The 27396-nt window shown below is 38.3% G+C and overlaps 1 protein-coding gene across 4 annotated transcripts in view; it reads left to right on the top strand.

Annotated features, from left to right (window-relative positions):
* The window catches only part of EFNA5 (ephrin A5), a 217774-nt gene that overhangs the window by 150948 nt on the left and 39430 nt on the right, over window positions 1-27396 (top strand). For all 4 annotated transcript variants that reach the window (XM_069776877.1, XM_069776879.1, XM_069776878.1 and 1 more), the window contains one exon: window positions 25073-25365. In XM_069776877.1, the coding sequence (XP_069632978.1) occupies window positions 25073-25365 (293 nt within the window). The remainder of the gene's footprint in view (window positions 1-25072; window positions 25366-27396) is intronic.

Raw genomic sequence — 27396 nt, 5'->3', positions numbered from 1 at the left:
TTTATTTCTGAAAGCTTTTTTAGAAAACATATTTTTAGCTTAATCTATTTCCTTGCTACATAGTGATTTAAGATGTGTTCAATCAATTTCTCTAATTTTTGGCTGGGAAGAGGCTTTTGGGATTGTTCAGAGAAAGGTCATACAGTTAAAAGCAACAATAAGTCTCAAAGATACAGAAAGAAGATCACTCCTTACGGGAAGCAATTCAATGTGAATACTTCCTTGTATTTGTTAAAAAAAACCCTACTTTTTTTGTAGGCACAGTGTTAAGTGTCCAGCTGTTTTGAATTAACTTCTTGGGTTATGTTGGTTTTCTGTTTCCCTTTTCTTTAAGCTGCCTTGTGGAAAGAAAAAAGTTTTTCCGTTTTGTAAAGTGACCGGTGGCTACTCTAAACATGCAAGAGAAGAGAGCTTTAAAAGCACACATGAGACTCGTCAGAAAAGCAGAAGTAAAATTCTAGCCACCCAGGTGCTGTTTTTTTGTTGCGGGTTTTTTGTGGTTTGTTTTTTTTTTAATCTGCAGCCAAAAAGCAGAGGTTTGTGGATTCTTATTTGAGATAGTGGTAGAATTCCCAGTGACATTAATGGAAACAGGTTCAGACCGTCTGTATTAAACTGTTGTCTCTTACACAACATTGTGGGTGGCTTGCTTGGAACAAAGTTTGCAATTGAATTTACAGTACTAAGACCAACTTGGCGGTGGAGCAGATGTTTTATTTTCTATTTATTTGCTACATTCTTCAATGCAAGTCTTGGTGCTTTGGCCAAAAGCTTATTCTGTGCATGTAAAATGCTTGTGTCTTAGTCTGTCAAATAACTGCATACTGTTAAGATCTTCAGCATGAAGTACAATTATTGTATTTTCATTGATCAACTGATATACCCAAGGCATATCAAGGCTAAACTAAAAAGAACATTTTGAAAAGTTGCAGAAAATAATTGATCAAGAGGTTAACGTATGTAGGACACACTGGAATTTGTGTAGCCTGAAGCAGAAAGTTTCTTCTTCCTTTCAAGCCTTTTTGCAAACCTCTAAAAGTATTTGGTGATGAATTCAGAACTCAGTTTAACTTTCTTTGAGTCTACAATATTGCAGGAGCCATTGTGTTAGTTAGATAGTTATTTAGAGGTATTGCCTGTATTAGATAATTGACTCTTTTACAAATCGGCTTGATTAAATCAGTTAATCAGCTTATTGCTGTATTTGTTTAATGTCTGTTGTGCTTTAAATTGATTGTTACTGTGGTCTTCTGCATAAGAAGGCAGCCTTGATTCTGTTGTCACTTACTACACTTTTCTGTGGTACTACACTTTTCAGCTGAAGTGGCAGCTAATACAATGGGATGATGAGCACAGGGGGGTCAATGTGGATTGTCTGGGTGCAGGCACGGCCACCTAGCCGACCAGCAAGTAGCTGGCATGGTCCAGGGATGTCCTCTCCTTCCTGGGAGGCTCTGACTAGTGCAGGGGGTGAATAGGGGAAGCTGCTGTCCCAGTGTTGAAGCTGGGTGGGTCAGTCAAGCCAGTCACCTGGAGCAATACTGTGAGCTGTGCACAGCAGTGGGAGAGCTGTGCTGGCCTGCAAGGTAGGGAGGCTGATCAGGAGCTGTGCTACCCTGGGCCATGGTCATGTTGGTGATTTCTGAGTGGAGTGGAGAGGGAGAGAGGCTAGGCAGTACCTCCAAGCATGAACTACCAAGGGGACAGTATTTCTGAGGCAGAAAGCTAGCAAAAAGACACTTGTCTTGCATTCAAGCCTATCTAATGTGCCTAAGACCTAAGAGATTGATGTAATGTCTGCTGAGTGCCTCTGGAGCCAATGTAGGGCTGACAAAGCTGTGCTAATGCATAGCTAGTGGGACTTTATGAACCCAAGCGAATATATTGAAGTAAAATATCCTGTGGCATGTTACCCAGGCTTTTCTATTACCTATAGTATTTGCTTGCCTCTTACCTGAAGTAATTCAGAGATAACAGTAGTTGCCCAGTTATACTGAACAGCTTTAATGGTTAGTCAGAGGACAATACTGTCCGTGAGTATGTAAAAGGACTACATCCTTGACTGAGAATAAATTGGTGTCCAATGTGCATAGCCTGTGAACTGGTCAGAATGAAATAATGTTGCTTACCATTCTCATTTTGAGTAATGATCTTGTCAGAGTTTAGAGATAGCTGTGAAGGATCTAGATAACTGGAAACTAAGGACTGAAGATATTCAGATAGAGCTGCTGCTTTTTCTGGAGTCTTTCACACCAATGAACAAGCTCTTTCAGAAGAACTTGAATTTAGCTGGCCATAAAGCTTAACTGGGCACGATGGTCTTAGTTTTTCATTTGAAGTTATCAGAGTTAATTGTAAGGGGGTGATTCAGAGTAACTTTAAATACTATTTTTCCCAGCAAACAATTTCTTAAAAATGCAAAGGAAAGTCGTATCAAGAGTAGATGTTATTTTTTATATTTTTACTTTGGTGAATTATATGTTACTCAGTCAACTTTTCAAAAAATCAGTTATGCTGATATGCTTTCTGTGTGGCAGGCTGCAACTGAACCTCGTTTTTCATACAATATGTCGTGTGATGTTACCAAATCAATTTGTGCTGTATCCATTTTGCACTTATGGATAGTTTGCACTCTCTCATGAGCAGAAATAGTCAGCTGGCAATAGTAGAAGACAGAGGAAAAAATGGATGGAGTCCACAACCTCCTTCTTTGTGGCAGTAGGTCCTTCTTTCATCCACTTCCAGTTTTTTCCTTGTCTCATCAATATGTACAAAGCAGATGCTAAGTCAAAAAGCAGATACACTCTTAGTTCTTTATAAATCAATCCTTTTACATTGTAACAGCCAGAAAGTTAAATGAGGGTAGGGAAAGGTCTCTATCTTGTCTGATTGGCAGAAAAGGGCCATGGCTAGCTGTAATTGCTTATTGGATGTAATTCTGTTCAAAGACATTGACTTGGCAGACCAGTCTTACCAGAGCCCAGGCTACTGTAAAACAATGCACAGGGTATTTCTTGTGTTGCTGCGATGAAGTTCATAGCATGAATGAAGGAGCAGTATGTTGCTACAAGCCTAGAAAATAAGGAGAAAAAGAAAGCTAGAAGGTGTCACTTGTTGGTGTATTGCACATGTTTAGGAATTTAGGAATGCATGCTCTGTGATAATTTCATACTCTTACTGTCCAGTTCTGTTCCCTGATTTATTTTGGAAATGTTTTTTCACGAGTTGGAAGTAAGATGGCAACCTGAAAGGGCATGATATGAAATCAATCAGAAAAGGAAGTCAGAATGACTTCTGCAATTATGTGAAGTGCAGTTGGATGCAGTGCAGTTACTGTTCCTCTCTGCCTTGTCCCTTGTTTGCTTTCATTACAAAGTACACAGGCACACACCCTGACCTTTGGCAGCTGAGGCCATAGAAGTATCTACTGAGTACAAATTCTAGTGTAGTCCGTGACTGCCAGTTGTCAGACACCTCTCTGATGCTTGGAGCTAAGGCATTCCTTCTCTGGAGTGGCCTTCACCATCCCTCATTAAAAAGACAAAAAGTTTTTTGTTTTTTTTCCTCACTGCCTGATGAAACTAGCTCTCTGAAACTCTTTGATTTTATTTCTAGTTCTCAGCTGTGCTAAATGCACTGGGAATTAAATTACAAAGCCGATGTTACCTCATGTTCTGCAAACTACTCCCTGAGGCATTTCATCACTGTGCACACTTGAGACTTTACAGTGTTGCAGCAGGGCTGTAAAGTGCCTAAACAAAACATTATGCAGCTATTAAAAATAAAATAATAATAATAAGAAGAAGAAGAAGAAAACAGGTTAAAAGGGAGAGAAACTCTTCCAGCCAGGTTTCTAGGCAGACCTGACAAGTGCCACATATTCCCGGTGACATGCATTTGGCAAGTGCATCCTGGAGTCCTGATGCAGTCTGCAGGGAGGCAGCAAGGATTCCCCAGTGATTCATCCTGCCCACCACGCAGTGCTATTCTCCCCACTGGATCCCAGCCATCACGCTAAAGCCACAGCCGGGGGTGCGGAGGGAGTAGAAGAGGACGTACACTGCTGCCCTAGCCGTGAAGCAGGAAGGCAGCTGGAGTGCCGGTTAGTCCCAGGCATCACTTCTGGGGTGAAACACAGTGCAGAAGCAGGCATGGAGAAAGAGGAGGAGGATGAGGTTGCTTTGGACTCCTTTTGACCATTGAGCCCTTGCCTAGCTGAAACTGATCTCTGTCACAGCAAGTTCTAGTCCTCTTGTTAACTATAATCTTATGCTTTGGCTTCTCATTGCTCCTTTTATGTATTATGATCACCCACTAATATGGATCCTGACTATTGTTTTGTTTTTTCTTGTATTAAATTCTCACCCACATTCTCCACTTGTATGAGGGGAGTTCTGCCTGTTGTGAAAGGAGCCGACTTCTGTTACGTTTGGCTTCTGAAGCATCTGGTTAGAATTTATTGAGAAAGGAAGAAAATTAAATTGTGTGTTTCACTGAGTTCTGTGTTTCATCTGTTTTTCTTTGCATGAAAATAATCATTAAAAATTCAGATTCAGGTGGACTAAAGGTATTAAATTAGTGTTCAATTTATTGAGTGGTTTTAGGAAAAACAGTTGCAAAAGGTGAAACAGGCATTTCAGCATTTAAAAGGAAAATTTTATTTTTTAAAAGTGTTAATTAAATTATAAGCTTTTCCCATGTCCCAAAACCAAAAGTTATTTGCACAGCAGTAATGCTTACGTGTTTATTCATCCTACACACTACATCTGGTTCCTTCCAGCTGATTCCTGTTGTGACTGCTTCAGCAAGGAAATGGTCTTGTGTGAAGCCCCTATATCTTCTGACTGCATGAAGAGATTTGGGTGAAGTTCAGGTGGCAGAAGCTACTCCTGGTGTTGGCAGGTGTCCTGCCTGTGCAGCTGCTCAGAATTCATTGCAGAACACAAAGCTGGGTGTTGAAATTGCAGGAGTAGCAGATAAATCTGAAAGTTGGATGTACTGTTCATCTCATCTCCCTAATTAGGTATTTATGTGGTCTCATAGTATCCAACTGACTCAGTCATCAGTGGTTACTTTCCCACAGCAATGAAATACTGCTTTTTTACCAAGGAAACTCTGAGATAGGACAGCATACAGGAAATCTGTTATTAGGCCAACACTGGACCACGTTGTTCAGGTCCTTAATCTACTGCTCTGTGCCTTATTTTCTTTCATGGAGGCTATCAACCCACCTTTTTGTTGCAGGCCATATTGGACAAGAATGAGTAATATAAGGAAATAATGTGGATAGTCATAATAGGGTCTAACCTTATGTATCTATTAATGCATCCCATTCTTCCACTGTCTCAAAATGCCTTGATAAGCTCCTCCTTCTTTATGTTAAAATTGTGCAGAAATTTGCAGCTTTGCAGGAGAGAACAGGGTAACAGGGAGCCCCTGCAGTAACAATCTTATCATCGTGCTGTGACACCCTGTGCTCATCAGCTGATTGGTCTCAGAGTAATATGTAGTCAGGTGCTAAGTGGCTGGGAGGTGCAGTCCTCAGTTCCTGATAAGAAGTCTGTAGATGTGAGGAAAGGCTTTATTGCCCTTTGTCAGTTGGTACGTTAGAAGGGCAGAGCCTTAAAAGCTGTCTTCTGTCACTTACCTTTCCTGTTGTGGAAGCTCTGTTTAAGTCAAATGAGCTCTGCTCTAGAGAATGCCATCTGGATGGAAAATAACACAGACTTGAGTTGTCAAAGCCTTAGACCAAAACAGAGAGAGGACTGTGGAACTATTATCTCCATCCTAAGATTAGGACACAGTATCTTACAGACCCTAGCTGCAAATAGTGAAGTAGTAGGACTACACAGGTATTCAGCTGACTGAGTGTCAATGAAAATGTTTGATGCTGACCTGCAAAATCCTTCAGAGCAGGCTGGAAACAAAAATGAGAGCAGTTTCGTAGATGCTGGATGTAACCCTGCTAGCCCAATCCAAACCATCTCTGCAGAACATATATCAGTGATGTAAATCTAAGGTTTACTGACGGGGGGGATTTACAGTGCAAAAACCTAAGTTTCTTCCTGAAGTTGTAGTAAGTCAGCGATGAAGGCAACTCCTCTGCTCTGACCCTCATATGAGACTGCTTTTGGGTCATCAGTGGTTTGGTTAAGCTCATAGTAACATTTGTTTACACTGAGATTTTTACTGTTTGTTCCAAGAGGATGTTTAAATTTTCTGCAGTTTAATGGGTACTGAAAGGTCTGGGTTGTGTCTTTTAGCTGAAGTAGACATTGATCACATGCTGCTACTATTACAAACCGTGAAAGTAGTAAAACTTCAGGCTCTACTTGTTCAGACAAACTCTTCTTGGTCACATGGCAGTTCTAAGAGCCCCTGCCTCTTCTGCTGTCTGAAGTGTTGTTGTGCACTCCTACTACTGTACATTGCTTTTGGGGGGTGGGTGAAGCCTTTAGCCCAGAGACCAATTTTTGGAGTTGAGGAGAAGGCTACAAACACTTTTGCAGAATTGGTCCACCAGCATCTCTGTGGAGACTATCTAACCAGCTGATAGATAGAGGAGCAAGATCCTGAGCTGGCTCAGATGCTGACAGTGGCCAGGCTTTGTAGGAACGTAGACAGTGCCCTTGACTACTGCTATCAAACACATCAATGTAAAACAGCAGGCATCAACAAAGTTAATAAATGAAAAAAGCAGTGCAATCAAGAGTTGTTTTAATTAGCTATTGGTTCTAATTATAGTGTTGTCGAGTGCCTTCCTGGATTTCCTACCAGAAGAGTAGTTGGAGTAATATATATGTTTACCAAGATAAGGTATAGGAGGTGCATACATATATATGCATTAAAAATGGACTGAAAATCCTGCTAGCAAAACAAAATGATGCAGATGAAATCTACACACTGAAGACTCAAACCCAGAGGTTCTGCTTCAGTTAGCAAGTGTAGTCATCTATTATTGGAGCTGGGATGCTGATGTTAACTGAACCAAAATATTGGTTTTACAGTTCATAAGCAGTTTTGGTGAAACGAGCAGCTCACACTGAGCCATCTGAAGAACTTCCTGTTTCTAGAATACTCTGAGCCCAAGCTACAACATAGAGGAGAGACAGCTGATATTTTTCAGTTGACATTAGTTTGAGTGGAAGGAGTTGGGGTTGGGAAAAAAGTATTTTTTCTTTCAGTACTTGCACAGCATTCTGAGAGCAGGGGATGGTTATTGTTTCAAGAAAATTTCTATTTGGCAAAGACATGTGGTCTCCTGACACGTAGAGGATCTGTAAACTAAGTCTGCAGTAAGCTCTTTCGCACATTTACTCATTCCTTCTTTGGTTAAATGATTTCCGGCAACACACTTGACAGCTGTAAATGTAAGGGTCCTGCATATCCCTCCCTAGACAAGACCCCTTACCAGTGTGAGCGGGTCTGGGCGCAGATATGCACAGCTAGCTGATTCTTGCTTAGCCTGACAAGAGGAATGTAAAAAATGTGCCAGCTTTCAAGGGTCAGAGGCTAAAATATGGATGTGTTTATTGCATATTTTGGTTGTCCCTTTCATAGACAGTTTGACACATTCTTTCAGTGAACTTTCTGGAAGACAAATAGCTCAAAATGGGCACAGGAGAAATTGATCCTGTCAGGATTCCCATACATGCAATTATGTTCACGTGTCAAGTGTACTTAGTCACTGTTGATTTTAATTTTTTTTGCTGTTCAGACATTTATACCTTGCTGTCGGTGAGGTATTTAATTTTATTAATGTGGACATCCTTAAAGGGAAGACGTGAAAGATCAGTTGTTTCAGACTTCACTTTCCCTTATGAAATGGCTGATATCACATTGTAGATAATTCTTTTGAAGACATGCTTTTGGTCTGCTTTTTCACTCAGCCGTGTGGAAGGATGCCTACATCTCCTTGCATAACTTAAGCACTGAAAGCTGCTCTTTAGCCTTTGCTTCTTTATGTATGATAGCTAGATCATTATGAAAAACTGTTTTGAGCTCCTTTGTTCCTTTGCTTTTAAGCTTTTTGTGTGTGATATGCTTAACAGTTTTGGAAGTTATTAAATCAGCTAATCTACCATGGTGCAAAAACAGTGGCAAGATGTGCTTCTTAAAATTACTAGCCTGGGAATGTAATTGTCAATACATCTTATGCTGCGTTCAAATGAATACTCACATTTTTTACAGCAGCAAGCAACTAATGGAAGGATGAAATTATTGTAGTCGGAAACCAAAAGTCTCAGAATACAGAAGAGAGCAGTACTGAGAAAACATAGTATGAAATCTGCTTTGAATATGTCTGGCTTGGAGTTTTCCTGGTGACTGGGAATGTAAATCCTGTACTGAAAAAACTGGGAGAGATGATGTCAATTACAGAAAGAAAGATGGATGTTTTATTGTGGATGGACATATTTAGATAAAATCAGTCAAAACACTGCTAAAAAAGAACTCAAATTAATTTGTATTGTATGCAGCCAGCTCTTAATAATTTAATTCAAAATTAGATAACCTTTTGCTGATCCAGGGACTGCTGGAATTTCACAGCTCTTGTTTTTCAGTCACAAAGTGTGACTAGTTCTCCATATCCATGAAAACTGGAGGTCAGCATTTTTTTAGTCTATATAAATGCAATCTCAAAATGACAGAAGGAGAATGTTCAAGCTAATTACGAAGGGAATTATTGGCTTTGTTCATATAGGAACCCCTTTAATATCTGGAAGAGTGGTTTAATGATGTGATCTGGCACACATTCTGCAGTGCCTCATCATCAAACAAATAAAAAAGCCCTCAGTTGGCATTTTTGCCTGTGGGCTGCTGAGAGTTGATTATTCTTCTAATCAGAACCATCACAATCAAGGCAGAAAATTAGCTAGGTTAGGTCTCTGCTGATTTGTCCTGTGGCCCTAAGCATCAGATGGCCTTGAGTACTCTTGAATCCTATCAACAAGTATTCGAGTAATACCTGTTTTGCTCAACCTGTTCTAATTAACACCCTCTTTTCTTCTGTTGAAGTGCTTGGTTGTGTGCACGCTTATTCATATTACACTGATACCAGAAGGCATTAGCTGTCCTTCAAAAGAGAAAGCTTACTAGCCTAGACAATAAATACAGAGTTTAATTTTCTAGTATAAAAATGTAGAATTATTTTGATACACCATGTGTGTCTGTGAGTGTGTACCTAATTCTGTATTTTTATCAGTAACATTTATTTTTATACACAGAGTAAACACATACAGTTAAACAGTCAGCTATGTAATTGAATATACAACCTGGGCGTGTCGTGTGGTGAACCTGTTTGTTTGTAAATGGCAATGTGCTCCTCCTGACAGCAGCCTGCTTCAGTCATTAATTCTGGTTTTCCCCTATTATTTTTGCACACAGCCAATGCTGTTCTGCTTAGCTGGAGTTTACAAGTGGTCCGCTTGATATCTAAATTAACTAAATATTATAGTTAGTAGGCCTGATTTTCATCCCATGTATTTACATGTTGAAACCAAGGAGCGGCTCCCCGTTTTGCCCTCCTGCAACAGAAGGTGAAACTTGATCCAGTAGCTCTTGTGGGGTGGACCTTTTCATCTACAGATCCTGTGCAACTGAAGTAAATTGCAAGCTGTCAAGTTAACTTAATTGCTCCCTTTCTCTACTGTATTCTTAAAAACCCTTAATGACTCAATAATGCTTTTCTTCCTGCAGCTTCTACTCTCCTTTTGTATAGTGTGTGGTTAACGATTGTTAAAAAAATGAAACAAGCCCAATTTATTTAAAATACAAAACGCATGTTTAGCTTATACCTAACATAGGCAAAAGAAAAAGTAAAGCACAGAAGGCAACTGAACCGGTAATTCTCCTCAACACCTGCCATGACTCTCTGAAGCTTGTTGGTACTATTAATGTAAATTTTGTAATATTTCTCTAGCGTAAAAATAAGTATGGAGTGATGAAAGATTTTTAAGATTTTTTTTTTCAGAGTATGGATTCCTTCAGTTATTATTGAATATAAAAATTGCTTCTTGGGACAATCTGGGAGTTTTACACCAAATTTAATCCATTCTTAAAAGTAATTATTCATGTCAAGATGATTCTTTTTCTGTATTTGTTGATGGAAGAACTCAGCTTACTAAGTGGCTGCCTTTTTAGCTATGTGATCATGCTACTACTGCAACTGAACAAAATTTTGAGAAGAGGAGCTCTTTTTTGTAGTGTTAGACAGCAGTATGGAGATTCTTGAGTTTTATCTACTTCGAAGAATTTAAATAACAATGTTCAGCAGACAAAAAAATCTAATTTTGAGGGTATAGAAATGAGTGAAACAATGATTAGGCAATCAACCCCAACATATTAAGAAGTTGTCTTCTCTATTGTGCTGCACTGGAAAATGATCTCTGTGTTTCAGGTTGAGAAGTTTAAAATAATTGATTTTGAAAGGAAGAACAGGTTTCAATTAGCCTTAATGCAAGTTTCCTCATTTGTAATGCATTAACGAGACTAGATATTCCATACCCCATGTGTTATGAGCACACACATTTGAACAGACTGTGTGTTTCTATGCAACACACACATACATAACTGATACTAACCAGTGGAGTCAATTTAGTGTCTTGCTGTCTGAATGTTTATTCAAGAGCATCACCTTAGCACGTAAAAGCAAGAAAATTGCACGGGTGAAGTGAATTAAGCTTTAATGTTTGAACACATGGGAATTACGTGCTGCCACCTACGTTCAGATTACTGGTAAGATCAATGGTAGTGTATTGATAGAGTCTCAGGTCATTTTTAGCAAGGGGATAGTGGTAGTGATGTCATGATCTTCTAATGGACCAAAGAACCATATTTAAAATGTTAATCCTGGCAAGAATTTTTTCTTTCGTGCTATAAAAAGTGGCCACTCATTAAAGTAAAAGCATTTTAACCCTTTCCCCCTATGGATTAAGAGTCAAGTATTGACCACTAAGATATCTGTAGTCCAGTTTCCCGGAGATAGAATAATTAAATGAAAGTCATAAGAGGAATTACTGTAATAATATTGGTAATGAATGATTCTCAGTATGAGTTATTCATTGTCATGTTTCATATAATAAAACGCTGTGTTCACACATTCTTCTTTGGCTGAGGTAGTTTTCCTCTGACATCAGCATAATAATGCATAATTTTACATCACTAGGTAGTCCATGCAGATTCACTGCTTTGTTGAATGTTTTCTGCATAGTTAGGCCTCAATTCAGGAAAGCATTTAGCTAATTATTTAAATCATTCCGTGTAGTATGTGCTTAATTCTAAAGCATCAGCTTAATTGCTGTCTTGAACTGCTTATTAGAACAGAGGACCTTGATAGTCACCTATCTGTAACCTTCTGGGAACTTTGGACCTACAGTGTCAGGATGTACTTTTAACATCAGTCATAGCTATGATTTAAATAAAGAATAAATATTCATGCACTGTTACTTAGACCATTCTGTAATCTAACAAAAGGTGTCTTAACATATATTTAAGTGCATTTGTATGCCTGAGTTAAAACATGCTAAGGTGTGAAGAAGGGGGAAAATGTACAAAAAAGCTGAAGATGCTTGCTCATTAACAGAAGACGTTCATAAACAAAGGCAAAATAACTGATGAAGTGGGAAAAAACAGTTAAACAGCTTGATTCAGCAACTCAGCAAAAACAGTCTAATAGATTAGCAAAAGGCAGTGATTTTCTGTCGGTTTATTTCTTTCTGTAATCCAAGGAACTGTTAACATTTTTTAAAGGATTTGGAAGGTTCAGGATGCTTTGTTTCTCTGATGTAAAAGCTAAAGTAGATAGATAGATTTCTATACTTAAGTTCATATCTTTATTACCAATAAGTTTTGCTTTATTTATTTAAAACCATGATTTGTATTTCTTTTGACGTATTTAATGTACAAAATATTTAAGGGTTTTTTTTTTTCACTTCATTGATGAAAGGAAAGTTAGGGAAACAAAGCAAATGACCTCCAGCTGTTCAGCATGTTGTCTGCAAGTTTGGTGAACACCAAAGCCTTAAATTGCCTTTTGCTCCTGGGAGCTTGGAAGGCATAATTTAGGAGAAGATTTTTCATTTGAGGGAAGGAAGTAGAGGTCTCTGTGGACATTTCTTGCCATGTGGTATGAAAAAGCAGGTGTAAACCAAGTTTGATTACGTTTGCTTCACTGTAAAAATTCTTGCAAAGCATCTTTGGGCAACCTCTCAACAAAACTTAAGAGAGCAAGCTTGAGCAGTAGAAGAGTGTTCCTAAAGAAATGACCATGTGATTATGAAGTGTGCATCCTGAAAATTACAGGACAAGCTGAGCAATATAAAAGTCTAAGATATCTTTGAAGTACAATAAAAGACTTTTCAGTTGTATTATTTTTGTCCTGAGTCAGAACGTACAAAATGAAAGGACAAATCTTGAGGTCTGTATTCAGTTTCAGTCAATTGTTAGCTGAACTTGTATTGGAGACAGTAGAAAACTAGGCAGCCTTCATTTGTCTAGGCGTTTTTATGTTACAGCCTCCTTGGAGAGCTAGTGAGATGCATTTAAACAGGTATTTTAATATACTCTTTTACATAAGTGTTTCTTTTTATTAAAATAAAGGATAAAGGATTTCAAGGGTAAAGGCATAAAGGAAATCAAGATTTACTTTTTCTCCGAGTAAATTTGTGTCCAAAAAATAATCTTGTCTCTGAGGCATTGACGAGGTGCACTCTTCCTTCTGACTGTTACAGGTAGCAAAGGTGAAAATGTTCCATTGATAAACATTTGAGGACTACTGCATTCGGTTAGACACTTGTAATCAGCTGTATCATTTCCTATCACTCTTTTTCTAAAGAATGCAGCATCATGGATTATAAATTACTTTCTTACCTATGAAATTCATGGTACGAATTGTATCTGTGGTAGAAATTGTCAGGTGTCAGGCTCAGAAATGCAGAGGAGCAGGTACGTTTCCATTTGGCAACCAAGCTGGACAACTCAGTGACCAGAGACTGGAGTGCACCAAATTCCAAAAGTTTCCAGAGGTTCAAAAAATGGTCAGACCAACTGATGAAGAAAAATCTATCATTCTCTGTTAAGCACGAAGAGCCCAAACCTCTGGCTATGCAAAAGATTGGTGGCCGTTGTGAAAATATGCTGGGGAGATATGACTATGTAGGTATTTAGTATAGTCTAGACATCTTCCATTGGCCAGTGTTAGGACTATTTTGTTGGCCTTGATGGGAATTTGCTCTGGCCCAGGGTCACTGCTCTTGTTGCTTTTCACTTTGAAGCTCTGTAACTGGGATTTTGCCCACACAATTGGTCTAAGCTTCATGTGATTATGTGTTTATACCCCAACTATGTGCTTAAGCTATGAAGACTTCATTCTTGAGTTTTAGGGTTTGTTTTGTTTCTTTATTGCTAACGTAGTACTTAAGAGTAAGAATGAAAGGAAGAAATAGTTCATGTGCTCAAGAATTCATTTTAACATCTAAGGAACAATGCAGACGCTTCCTAATAGACAGTAATGGTTCTTGCCAGACCTGTGCAGTCCCTTTCCCACACCTGCCTTTTGGTGTCTTTATAATAAGTAGGAAGAAGAAGGGAGGGCAGGGGAAGAAACCTTTGGTTTAATTTGTCTGTGCTATTCTCTGCTTCTTATCTTAAACCTTAGTGTCTGTACTTTTAAAAATAGTTACTATGTGTTATGCAGACAAGATCATCGTTCAGTTGTGAATGAATTGATTTCACTACAGGCAGAAGATTAGAATTCATTTAAGTTTAATTTGGAAACACTTTTAGGAAAAATTCCATAGGGAAATTAAAAGAATAGCTTCAGTTTTACCTCTCTGAAATTTCTGATTGGTCCGAAAGCAATGCATGCTTTTTTCCTCCCTATTTTTCCCCTATGTGGGTATTTTACACATGCATATAAAAGTAAATGAGCAGGTTTTGCACCTTTTATCAATTCAAGCTTTATTTTTATATATTGAAAAACAGTTTCTGTCACTCTTGAAGAAATAAGAATTCTAAAACCCCATAATAGGAACAACATTATGGGAACTTCATAATTTGAAAAGGGGGGGAGGGGAGGATAAAATAAAAGCTGCATTGAATTCCACCATTTCTTGATCTCATTCAACTAAAAAAAAATATTGTTGCCCATCAGATTGTAATCTTTGTAATGTCTTAGATGTTTTACACACTAATTGGCAGTTTATAATGCAAAGCTTTTCAGATCACATTTGTAAACAGAGAAGCTGATTTGGATCAGGACCTATCTTGTTCATATGGTATACAAAGCTTAAGATAAATTTCTCTAGTTGAAAAAACATTTTAAGTCCTATTGTTGAGAGACCATGTGTATCAAGATTAAACCTGATGGAAAATTTTATAGTCTATGTGCTGTAAGTCTTTAGAAGAAATTACAGGAATGAAAAGAAAAAAAAATCTAGCATTAATAATAGCTGTGCTGCTTGGTGCTGCTTCAGTCTGTAATCTAACACTCTGGTTGTTCTTCTTGTGCTAGTTTGCCTAGCCTAAGAGAGAGACTAATATGGAAGAATAACAGAAACAAGGTTAAATTATTAGATTTCTCCATAGGACTTTCTCTAAAATGCCATTTCCATGTCAGGAAAGGAAATTTTTTTCCTATGGGTCTCTTAAATAAACACAAGGCAATTGTGTAACAAGAAAGCAATTCATTGATTGAAGCCTGCTTTCCTGATAGCAAATTGTCTGTGAATATATTTATGCTTTGTTTTTACGTGAACAAGTTCCAATAGCTTTTGAGAATGTATTTGAATATATAGGTTATTCATGTTAATAGCAAGTTGTGGTTTGATACTAGAATTTCTTGTTATGTTTCTGGGTCTGTTTGTGTGGCACTGTGATTGGTTTTTTTTCTCAACATTTTGCTCAGGCTATTTTATATTGCATCTGGATTTATTCCTTTTAGCTGGAGGATGGGGATTATGACCATAACTTACTAAAACATACACAGTTTATTAAACATAAAAATACTGTGAAACTTCTCGAGGATTAGTTTCATTTTATACACTTACATATTGGGAAATTAAGGAGTAGATTTTACCAGTTATAAGTTACTAGGGTGTCTGAGTCTCCAAATTCTAATTTGATCACAAAATATTTTAAATTAAGTTTGTTGACAGATCGAGAGATTAATAATAAACAGCTATAGCTTAATGTTAGAGAAGAGCATTTCTAATGCAACAGCAAGTGTAGGTGTATACGCAACAGATAGGCACTTTTATCAAAATGTATGTTTCTTCTCAAATACTGCCCATATAATTACTGGTGCAAATTGATGCAGTGTTTTTTCCCTAGGAGTATGGAAGAGGTGGAGATTTCAGTTGATACTAGTCAGCCATCACTCTGCTGTTAATATATTAGTGGGAAAATAAATTTGCAAAGATGTCTTGGGTTATGTACACTTCCTTGTGGAAATAGACTGCAGTTTATCTCTGTTATTCAGTGTGCAGGTCAACATGCTTGTTGGACAAGCATTCTTTTCTTTCATTTTGTGTGAGAAGCAAGACCTTTCTGCAGATAGGGCATTGTTCTCCATACCCATTAACAGATGTCAGCACATGCCGCAGGATAGGTTAGCAAATACCAGTCACAGAATCACATTCCATCAAGGTTGATAGACTGTGTCTTCTGGGTTAGACACATGGTCAACACATTTTGTTAGAGTCCAATTTGGACTCTTTAGTAGGACTCCTAACTGTGGGTGTTTTTTACTATTATTTTGTTTTGGTTTTTAAGAATTTAAACTCTGAATAGGTTATTTTCTCCCAAATGTGTCTGATAGTAAAGCATGTGTTAGTACAGCAGAGATTAGGAAGACTTTCTTGCTTATGATAGATAGCATAATGTAGATGTGCTAATGAATCGGCAAACTGCAGGTTTTCTGGTATAAGCCAGAGGTAGCTGAGGTAGGTTTTGTATTTTCAAGCAAAAGCATGGAATAAAAGATGAAGCTGGCATCTGGTGTGGTGTTAGTGTCTAAAGTAGGCAAATGGAGAGTCATGCATGGATGGTATCAATGACCATGTTTAGAAATAAGTGAGTAGTAATTACCAGATCTCCTCATTCCACCTCAGATAAAGTGGTGTAAATGTTGCTGGTGAACTCCAGAGTAGTACTTATGTGAACACAGGTAATAAGCTTGTGTCCATAAATCAACAAAGAGACTGGCTTCAGCCCAGACATTTTGGATTCACAGTGTGGATAGAGGCTCCAAACACAAATCTCAGGCTGCCTTTAGTATCTGGTTAGGTGTGGTACCTTTCAGATTACGTTACCAGGATCTTCAACACTGAAGTTTCTCCTGTAAGTCTAAGTAATGCCTTTCACAGAATAGTAATTCTTCCTTTACCTTCCCCTCCCTCCTTCTCTCTTCATCCATCTCTGCAAGTTAAATGCCCACAGCAATGGAAAATCAATAGCCAGGTAGAGTCTGTAGTCATGGGGATTAAAGCTATAAGAGCTGGGACAGCTGAGAATGAGAGCCTGACCTCTTTGGGAGCAATGCTGTGGCATGTTGTACCCCTTTATCACCCTTACCATCCACAGCATGACTGTGTCACTGAAGCCCCCAAGATGCAGCAAGTGCTTCGCTTCAGAAGTTGCAGCAAAACAGTAATACTGAGAGATGAAAGTCATGTGCCAGCTTTGGACAAATTTTACAAATGCAGAGTCTGAGGAAACAGTTTTAATAAACAGAATAAAAAATGTCCAGCTCATCGATTAGGAGGTGCAGAATGATAGGAAGTTAAGTGGGTGAGGGTGTTGCAGTACTTCAGAATTTCTGGAGTACTCAAATTTATAGGTGGGAAATAAATGTTGATTTGTTTATTCCCTCACTCCCCCATATCTACTCAAGGAAGGGCAATTAGTTTCTATTTTTTAATGTTTGCATTATCATTGAACATATATCTTTCTGCAGTGCCAGCTATAAAAAGTCAATACAGGACCCAGCTGTACAAATAAACACAGTTATGAGTGTAAGGGAGAAATTATTAACAGTAAGTGGAGTAAACACATTTCTGCAGAATTTATTTCTTAAAGAGCTTTTAAAGAATAAAAATAAAAGATGTGTCTGTACTTTAAATTCAATGTCATTGTTAACTGTTAAAATGCAACTGAAATTTTTGTTCAGCAATAGAATCAGAAAAAAATGTACTTCAGGTCTCTCAGGTTAATGGAATTAACACAACATATGTCATTCAAAGAACCCATACATTTTAAATAGGATAGATTCCTTTCCTATTCAAACCTACTCCTTTCCTCCTGTGTTTTGCAGTCTTTTTTTTGCCGTGATTCTGCTTATAGAAGCCTCCTCCTTCTGGATGTAGGCTTTCTTTGTTTTGCAAAGGATGTGTTTCAGTCAAGGCGCATTAAGAATTTTTCAACAATCAGATTTTATTAAAAGAAACAAAAAAAACCCCAAAAAACAAAAAATTGAGGGGCTTTTGGAATTTTGGTTGGTTTTTTTTTTTCTTTTTCTTTTCCAGAAGGTAAAAGACTTTTACCAGACTGGTTTTAAGGAGGTTTCTTGGTTCTGGAAGTTAAGAGAATTAAAAGGTTGTAATTGGTCACCTGCAGGATAGCTGTAAACTTCGATAGCATGGGAAAAATGAAGTTCGAGAAAGTGAAGCTTGAGCAGTTACTTTACCAGTGTTGTAAACCTTGGCCTGTCCTATCTAAGGACAGTTTCCAGATCAATTGCCTATGCAGGGATAGGTACTTCTGACATTTCAAAAGGTCTAGTTTTTGTATGAGTACAGAATAAAAGTAATAATCATGAGTTTGGTATTTTTTGGTGAATTTCTTCTGTTCTGGCCAGACATTCTTTGACTCTTCAGAGCTACCCAGTGCTTAATAAGTTCTTTTAAAAACCAAAATGCTAGCTCAAACTGATTTGTTTCATGTTTCTTCCCATGTTTTAATCCCTATAGTAGATCACTTGTTTGTCTCATTTGAATAGGCAGTATGAAGTACCAGGTACAATCATAACTGATCAGAGTCCTGTTTTTTAACATGAAAAAACCCCAGCCCTTCAAACAGAAAGGCACAATGTCTCTCTTGTACCATTGGCTGATAAGAAGGGGTAAAGGCATAAGATTCTCTAGGGAGACAAGCCACATAAAAATGATACTTTTTCTCATGAAGTCCAGCTTAATGCAGCTCTATTCTTTCTGATTTTCATTTGTTTTGTGTTTTTGCTTTTGGACCCATCCAAGTAGTGTGAAAAATCTCCCAGAGAAGAGGGACATAGCAGGAATAAAAGGCAAAAGGTAGATCTCCAACAGATGCATGTGAAGTGAAATACATGTAGATCACTCAGCTCTTTCAAGAAGTGTGATAGGCTCTTGCAGCCGGTTGTGGAACAGTAATTTGAAGTCTGATGAACTCTTTCAAGTGCAGGGGCCTGATTCTGCTCAGCTGTGTAATTGTGATGGAAGGGAGCCAGCCAAAGGCAGAGACCTGGGCGCAACCTTTTGGGAGGCTTGTTCCAGCAGAGTGGGTGGGAGAGTAAAATGAAGGTTACAAATAATAAGTTTCTCTGCCTGATTGATAATGAACTAGTAATAAGTGGCCTTATTATAGTAATAAGTTTCCCATGGAAGCCCGATGATTGCAGAGGGGCTTTAGCTGAGTGCATGTGACCACATCTTATTTTGATCAGCTGTAGCATAGCAAAGCTGTGTAATTATCATAATCTAACAATTAGTCTGGCATCCTTTCCCAGTGTTTAATTACTCCAATAAATGGTAATTGAATAGAGGACTTAATGACAAGAGAATAAGTTTCTTTCTGCATTGTGTACTTAACTTGCAGTCTTTTCTAGGCATAATTTTTGAATACTGTTTTTTTGAACAACAGCCTTGATTAATTGTTTCTCTTTTGTTTTGTCAGTCAGTATTTTGCTTCCTACGTAGTGTTTTCTGATGGTGTTTTGAACTAGTCTTAACTTGTGAAACTGTAGCCTAAGGACTAAAAGGTCATAGGCAGCTCCTTTATATTACAGGGGGGTTTTGTTTGCTTGCTCAGGTTAGCGATATCCTGCTAGAGATCTAAAATGTCACTGGCTTGCTACTGTTATCAAACCCACTTCTCTTAGCATCTGGAAAATGTTGAATTTTCTTTCAGTTTGAATAGAGCTGGAATCAAAATAGCTCTTTGATTACTTCATTGTTTGTGCATCAGAATCATTGTTGATGTCAGCAGAGCTATGGGAACAGAGTTTATTAAATGTTGTGACAAAGCCAGTAAAAAGAGCAGAAAAGCATTGAAGAGGTTATTTTTGTGTAGCACAGAAATAGCATCTTTAGAATTATCTGCAGTAAAATGGTACACTTAATCCCACAACCCCTCAGATAATTAACAACCAGAAGATTTCCCTCATCACACATAACAGCTTTAAGTTAGTTGAAGTGAGGGGGCTTGGACTGTCTAAAAAGATAACAAGGCACAAGTTACCCTGGTGTGCTCCAGTCACAGCATGTGAATAGAGCTTGGGATGGTCTCATGCACTACATTTGCCACCTAAGCAGAGGTAAAAGCTGTGAGCAAGCTCAGTAGTGTGGAATAGTAAATCACTGACATCATCACATCCTAAGGGCAATTAAAATGTTGTCCTTTTAAAGGATGTTAACATTTTCCAGAAAATGTTTGGGGTTTGTGTATTACTGCATGTACAAATACGTACTTTATACTCATCTTTCTGTTATTAATAATTTAAGCAAATAGTTTCATAACTAGCTAACAGAAATAAACTTAATTTTCAACCTATTTCTGTATTTTTTACAGTTGAAGCTTTTCCTGTGCCTAGAATGTCTGTAAGAGATGTTTCTATTGTCTAATAACATGTAATCTGCTGGTGGTTCAGCCTTTGTTGGGATACTTACGGGATCTTCTCACCTGGGTGCTTTTTTCATGATACTTGTAGGAATGGACTTCTCCCTGATACCTGTCTGTCTCCATTAAATTTAGTTAAAACCGGCTTAGTAGCTGTGAAAGTAAAAAGAAGGAGCTGTGCGACCAGCAGTTATAGGGGTATGCACGTGCTGCTCACAGAAGCCTTTTTTTTATTAGGAAACAGAACATGTAAGTTTTTGCTGGGCTATTTCTGAAGAACTAAGGGTAATTACAGTTTGTATTTACCCCAAGAATAAATGGATTCAGTGAATTTTGTTAATATTGCTTTGCATTTCAGATTATCATTTGAGAGCAAGGCAACTGGTGTAAGGCATTCAGCAGTGGCAGGGTCCCCTGCACATTGGTGTTACAGGCTGTGCAGGCTCCAGACAGCAGAGTTGGGGCCATTTGCATCTGATCCCTTCTGATGCCAGACTGAAGACTGGGATTTCATAATTCATTGTTAGAGCAGTTATTTGAAGTCTTTTCTGGTTCACAGTGAAGTCTTGCTGCATGCATTTGACAGAACTGACTCCAAATAAAGAAAGGTTGACATAGTAAAAGGAAAATTTTCCAATACACTTATCTTGAAGTAAAGCATCTGGTGTGTTGATTTTACAGGAAGGGTGATAGAATATAACTAATAAGATTTGTATGGGAAGCAACAAGCAGAAGCTATTGCAATTTTTTTATCTATCTAAATGATAATGGGCAATTAGTGTTATTTGTGCTGTTCTTAAACTGGATTTTTATAGTGTTTATTCCAAGAAAGAAAGAAAGGAAGAAAGAAACAACAACAACAACAAAAAACCAAGCAAAACTGTTGTTGCATTCTAAATATCTCTTTAAATACATCATCACTTGTTTCAGTGACCAGCAAAGTTAATAAATTCAAGACAAGTCACATACACTTCAGAACTTAAAATTATGAAGAGAAGCATGCACACAGACTGTGTACTTTTACTTGTGTTAATGGATAAACAGAAAATAGAAGGCATTAATTACTTTGAAAATTTTTTGCTAGTCTTGTGTTTCTGTGGTTAAAATTACCGTGAAGTTCTTTCTCTGCATCCTGAATACTTGGACATTTCATCAGTGGCACTTGAGTACAGAAACATTCATATGACTGTCTTTGCTGGAAGCAGTATGCAAGTTTTGTGTAGTAAGCTGATGTTTGTTGGTTATGGAAGTGTTTAGGTTTAGAAACTACTTAACTATATGTCTCTGTCTTCAAAATGGCTTTTATAGCCCTACCACCTAACAGCTAGCTTTGTAGTATGCAGGTTTCCAAGACACCGTTTGAATGCCACCTGACTCAAAACAAAGGTTAATTATGTTTGAAGAATAGCTGTGTTTTGCTGTGCGTAAGCCAGAGTGCATGAAGACAAATGACATTATTTGCAAGAAGGTTTGTAGGTCCTGTCAGAGTTTCAGAGAAGCCTTTTTTGTTGGTTTCTAACACAACACAATGTTCTGTTGCGCAAAATTTATGTAGGACTGGTTTCATCCTCGTAGTGGGTTTTATCTAAAGATCCTGATTACTGCGTGGTTCCAGAAGGGCATGGGAGTCCAGACGAGGATCTGCCAGAACAATTTGAAGACCTAGCTGAGAAAAAGAAAAGTACATCAGTAGCATTACTAGAGACTGTAGGAAAGCAAGCTTTCTATTCAGAATGGGATTAGAAAAAGGGACAAATGTATTAAACCTTAAATGCAGTCAACAGGAGATCTGCTATTCCTGTCATCTCTACAAATCTATCTGCTAACAGATTCCACCTTCCCTTTACATATTATGCTCCTCAACATATGTACCTGGCTAAACATTGATAAGTGCTTTCATTTGAAGTGGAACTTTTGTTTCACTCTAATACCTGACATTACACTACCACTAAGAGGTTTTCAGCCTGTAAATGTTAAGTGTTTTCCTCTCAGATGTGGTTTAAAATTCTTGGAACTGTGTTTCTGAAGTGTTTTGTTTAATAGCTTTGAGAAGCCTGAGCTGATGAATTTTTTTGTGAGGTACTCATGGCCACCCCTTGCCTTTCTGTTCAGGTTAGAGGTCTTTGTGTTTCCTCTTTGAGAAGGTAAATACAACATACTGCCTTATAGCTGAAGAAATGAGAACAGTCTCAGTTCATTCCAAGAAGGATGCTGGAGATGTTGTAGCCTCTTTTGGAAAAATAAAATTAGTTCTACAACTCTTCAGTACACATGCTGAGGTTTTGATTACTGACTTCTTTAAGATATTACAAGAGGGGAAATAAATACCTGCTTTCTGCTTCTTAGCTGGCTAATAACCTCTTTTCTGTATTGCTGTTACTATATGGAGTGAAGAGACCTCACTCAGAGCAGCTTGATAAAATACCTTGGTACATGTTTTCCCTGGAGCATGTTCACTGCTGTGCCGGCAATATCAGCTAAAGGCCAGTTTAGATCACTTAAAATATGCACCATCTTCTTCCTTTTTTAGGCATGTAAGTGTAAACACTTTCTGGCTACGGTGAATGACTGTGAAATGAAAATATTGAGAAGCAGGGGAGTGGGGAGGGAAGGACACTAGGATAAAAGGACTTGGTTATGTGCTTCACCCTCAAATCTGCTTTGCAGGCAGTGCTTGCTTCTTACTTTCCACATGTTTGATAGGCAAGTGTGTGCTGTGGCGAATGAAGACACTCAACTGCTTTAGCATTTAGGGAAGCAGAAACAAGAATGAATCTACTAAAATACCAGTGATCAAAGAGGACGGCTGTGGTTTGGTTTTGTTTGTTTAACAAGAATACAGTAGGGAACTTTGCCAAGAGGGAGTCAGATGAGCTCTTTGTGTGCAGTATTGGATAGAACAGCTCAGTGGTGCAGATTACAAGTTTGATTTCTTTGCTAACATGGATTTAAGGTGTGATCACAAATTTAGTTGTCTGTCTTTTTGTATTTATCATCTCCATTATCATAGACCGTGCAATTGGATTCTTCCCTTCAAATTCAGCTATTTACAGTACAGGTTCTGTCTGGGAAATGTCTGTCTAGACTCTCCTTTTGGTTAAAGGAGAGAAATAGCTGCTTCTGGAGTGTGATCCATCTCATTCCAGTGTACCTTGGGCCTAAACAGGCCAGATGAATTGGACTCAAGAAGTTGTGTTTCTCTCCATTGACCTAAAGAGAATGCAGAGAAGCAGTTCACATAAGGTTATTTGTGTTGTAAAAGTCTAATATTAAGGAGACCACTCTGATCCCTAGTGTAGTTACATAAGTGTAGTTCTGAGAGCATATAGTTTCTGTCACAAAACCATAATTGGGCATTATTGTGAAGGCACAGGCTGATATAAGAGGTAACCTTGAGAATCCCTTGAGAAAACTGCATTGTCTGTCACCTGCACCATTAAAAAAAAGCACACACACACACAAACACACACACACACATATAAATATATATTCATTTTTACTTACTAAAACTGTAATTAAGAAAAAAAAAAGAGATACCATTGCCAGAATGTGGCTTTCCTACTCATAAGATACTCTTTTTCATTACCTTTAAGAAATAGCATACTGTTAACTGATACGGAGAACAGACACCAATTTGAAAACAATGCATTTTTGCAAATGTACTAAGACAGAATCTGTTCAGGTGACAGCCTTTGGAAAACACTGGAGTACAAAAATATATTCTTAACTAATGCTTTAGATAAATGTAAATTCTCCTGGAAGAACTGTGGTTCAGAGAGGCTTTTCCATGTTACAGAATGGAACTGTGAGGCTGTGCACTGGCTAAAATTATACAGATATATCATGCTTTGATGCGTGTTCAGTTTTTCCCCTTTAAAAAGCTATTTTATTGAAGTTAAATTATTGTAGAGATACGAAAAGTTGTAGTTTGCTCTGAATTTATCCTTGGAGGGCCAGCAGATCATTGCTTTTTCTCTGAAATTAGATAGAAGGATCCAGATGGCAGATTTCAAGCCTATCAGGTGTTTAAAATGTGCCCCTCAGCTAAAAAGAAGTATTATAGTTAAATCTGTCGTGGTCTTTTTATTGCTCTGTGTATACTTGACAACTGCAGCCGTGAAAGAGAGAAGCTACAAGTAGCCTAGTCAGCCTCAAGTGGAGTAGGGCAGTGGTTGGTTTCTTTGGCTGCCCCAGGGAGTCTGATAGACGTACAGACCTGGTTTATGGAATCATTAAATTCATCATGGTATAAGCTCCCATGAAGGCAGTGAATTTGTTAGCATAGTTTCTTCCAGATACTGTCAGGCATTACAGAAGTAATATAAGTGAAATGGAGAGGGGGGGAGGACACTCTCCCCACCCCCAACAAAAGAAGAATCCCACATCTCTTAAAGGGTTGTCAGTAATAATAGTAATAATAAAGTGCATCTGGGTTGGTGCTTTCTGCTGCATTTCTCAGCTGGCACTCATTCAGAACTGTCACGTTAGGCTAAGTGCTGATAATTTGTATCCCAGAATCCTTTTATCTGAACAGAGCAACATCTCCACTGTGTACTTTTGGCAAAGGAGAGACACTGCTTTTCAAATATCTTTAAAAAGCAATACAGGCTTTTCTGTGCATTTGACAAATGGCTGCTAATCATGAAGAAAGAGTAAACCTGTTTGTGCTCTTGTAGTAATTCTAAGTACTTGCAGTCAAATCAGCTTTCAGCACAGGGGTGATTACTGCCTGATTCAGAGAAGAGGATATGTTTGGGTTATTTATTTGCATGCATATGTAGATGTTTATATAGACACTGATTTGGGGAGGATGCTGCAGTTTTGGCTTCTTTGCTTCTTGCTTCTTTCTCCAATTAAAAAAACCACCAAAACAAAACCACAACTAAATAAAGCAGACGCTTTCTTTCTTTGTTTATTCAATAAACCATAAGGAAAGATAGCCTATAACTTGGTGTGCGTTAGCAACAGAGTCATGTTGTAAGGGAAGAGAGCAAAAGCCTTATCCAGAAGATCATATGATCGTAGTCTTGTAAAAGCAGTCTCTGATAGCTCTGGTGAATTGTAAGGGTTATTTCTGAGACTGAATGTGCATGGCTGGAGTGAAATGAAGTGCCATTAGTGATGCTCCTTTTATGAGAAAGTTGCCCTGCAACAAGGTCATCCTGAGTTAACTGTGCTTATGTCTGAACTCTTCCTGCGATTTCAGATTCCAGCGGGGTGACTACCACATCGATGTCTGCATCAATGACTACCTGGATGTGTTCTGCCCTCACTATGAAGACTCGGTGCCGGAAGATAAGACCGAACGCTATGTTCTGTACATGGTGAACTTTGACGGCTACAGCTCCTGTGATCACACCTCCAAAGGGTTCAAGAGGTGGGAGTGTAATCGGCCACATTCCCCGAATGGACCATTGAAGTTCTCGGAAAAGTTCCAGCTCTTCACGCCCTTCTCGCTAGGATTTGAGTTCAGGCCAGGCCGGGAATATTTCTACATCTGTGAGTATATAGAGAATTACCACTGTTGCACAGCAGGTGCAAGAAACCCAGCTAATTTTTCACCTATGCTCTGTGGAAATACAGAGGGCCAAACAGTATATAATGCAGATGTCTTACAGTGAAAGCCAACTTAACTGTCCCCAGATACATAAGCTAGGAATCTAGCTAGTGAAAATGAGATTAAATCACAGCTGCTTTTCTCACATGAAATAGGATGTGGCTACTGAACCATGGTTGACTTTTAAAGCAAAATGCACTATTACATTTATTCCAGTACTCTGAGGTGGAGGAGGAGGAGAAGGGAGCAAGAAGCTGTCCCCAAATATAAGGAAAAATAATTAATAATTTCCATGTGAAATTCCTCAATTTTCTTATTTGCTTAGATGAAATACTCTTGTGTCTGTAATATTTATCATCCAAGGTAAGTGACGTCTGTGTAGTTTGTAAGTGTATGGCTGCTGATGTCTGTAGTCTAGTGGTATTTAAAGTTGTAATTTCCTAGGGTGAATACTCCTAGCATCAAGCCAAGTAGCTCCTTTTTTCCTCCTTCCCTTTTTTCCACCCCCTTTTTCTTGGACAAGCTGTTTCTGTCAGCATGGGCGATGTGGGGTGCTGTGGGAGCAGGCAGCAAGCAGGGGAGTGTGAATGGGCTACCATACCTTCACGCCCACTCCCCAAAGCAATTTTGAGCACCCCCCCAGAGCTCTGCACTCCCCTTCACGTAGGTCTGCATCAGGGCTGCTCTGGGCACCTAGAGGAGATGCAGGATAACATCTGGGGATAAGGAAGTAAAAACATCAGGAGGCTAAAAACCAGTGGGTTAAGCAAATTGATTCCCTGACCCCACTGTGCAGTTGATACTGCTTCAGCTGTCTCGTTTGTTTAATCCTCCAACAAAGATCTTATTGCATCAATTTGTTTTGTACCTGAATCTTCCACTCCTAACAAGTTTTGACTGCTCCAGTAATATTTTTTTTTCTGTTTTTATTGTTAGACTATAGAGTTGAAAGCTTTAGACAGACTGTAGATCCCAATAAATATTGCCTTCATATGTGTAGCTGGCTTTTCTGCTGTGAAACAGTCATTCCACCTCATTTCACCAGAGAAGCTGAGTATATACGATCCCTGTTTTTCAGCCTCATTTCTTCAGCATGAGATTTTTCTTTTCCTTTTCTAAATCCACAGGGAAATACATTCCTATTGGATAGTTTTCCATTCATTTCTTTTTCTTCCAGCAAATAAAAACCTCTAATGAGTCGTGGTTCAGCATCAGAAGAACAGTGCCTTGTTCTTGTGCTGAAGCACAGTAATAATACTAAAAATAATTTTGAAAAGCAAACTGTAATATTACTTAAAACTGTTTTTTAATATGGTCATGAGAAATCATGTAAAGGTATCAGAATTAAGAGGATAATGTTCTAGGATGAATAAACCTGTACTGTGTTGGCCCAGTCCTACTTGTGTCACTCACAAAAGCTTCCCATTAACTTCAACAGGAGTTTTGTGTCATTCAAAACTCCAATATCAGGGTCCCTGGGAATACTGGATTTTTTGGTGGGGTTTGTTTGTTTGTTTGTGGTTGGGTTTTTTTTATTCAATTCCTGAGCATCATGAGTAAAACAAGCAGGAATACTTAAACTAAGGAATGCAGTCATTACCATCACATGGTCTCAATGAAATCTAGCATAGGGATGGCATTGGTAGCTGCAAGCATTAAAAAAAAAAACAACCTACCCCCTCCCCCCCAAAATGGTTTTCTACATTTCAAAAAAGAAAGAAAGAGCAATGTTTAATTAAGGTGAAAAACAAACATGAAAGTGAAGGAAAAAAATGTGAGAAATCTTACCTTGGTCTGTCTACCTAAGAGCATCGTTGTTAGAACATACAAAATCCATTGAATTCTCAAGCAAGACATTATTATTCAAATACATTCAGGTTGCTTATGCCTGATTTTCCTCATTGTGGTTAATTTCAGTATTTCACGGAAAATCATTATGTATCTACTATAACATTCATTTAACTGAGTCATTT

The sequence above is a fragment of the Haliaeetus albicilla genome, chromosome Z (genome assembly GCF_947461875.1).
Source record: "Haliaeetus albicilla chromosome Z, bHalAlb1.1, whole genome shotgun sequence".
Taxonomy (NCBI): domain Eukaryota; kingdom Metazoa; phylum Chordata; class Aves; order Accipitriformes; family Accipitridae; genus Haliaeetus; species Haliaeetus albicilla.
The sequence above is the reverse complement of the archived record's forward strand: the minus strand, read 5'-3'. Positions and strand labels throughout refer to the sequence as shown.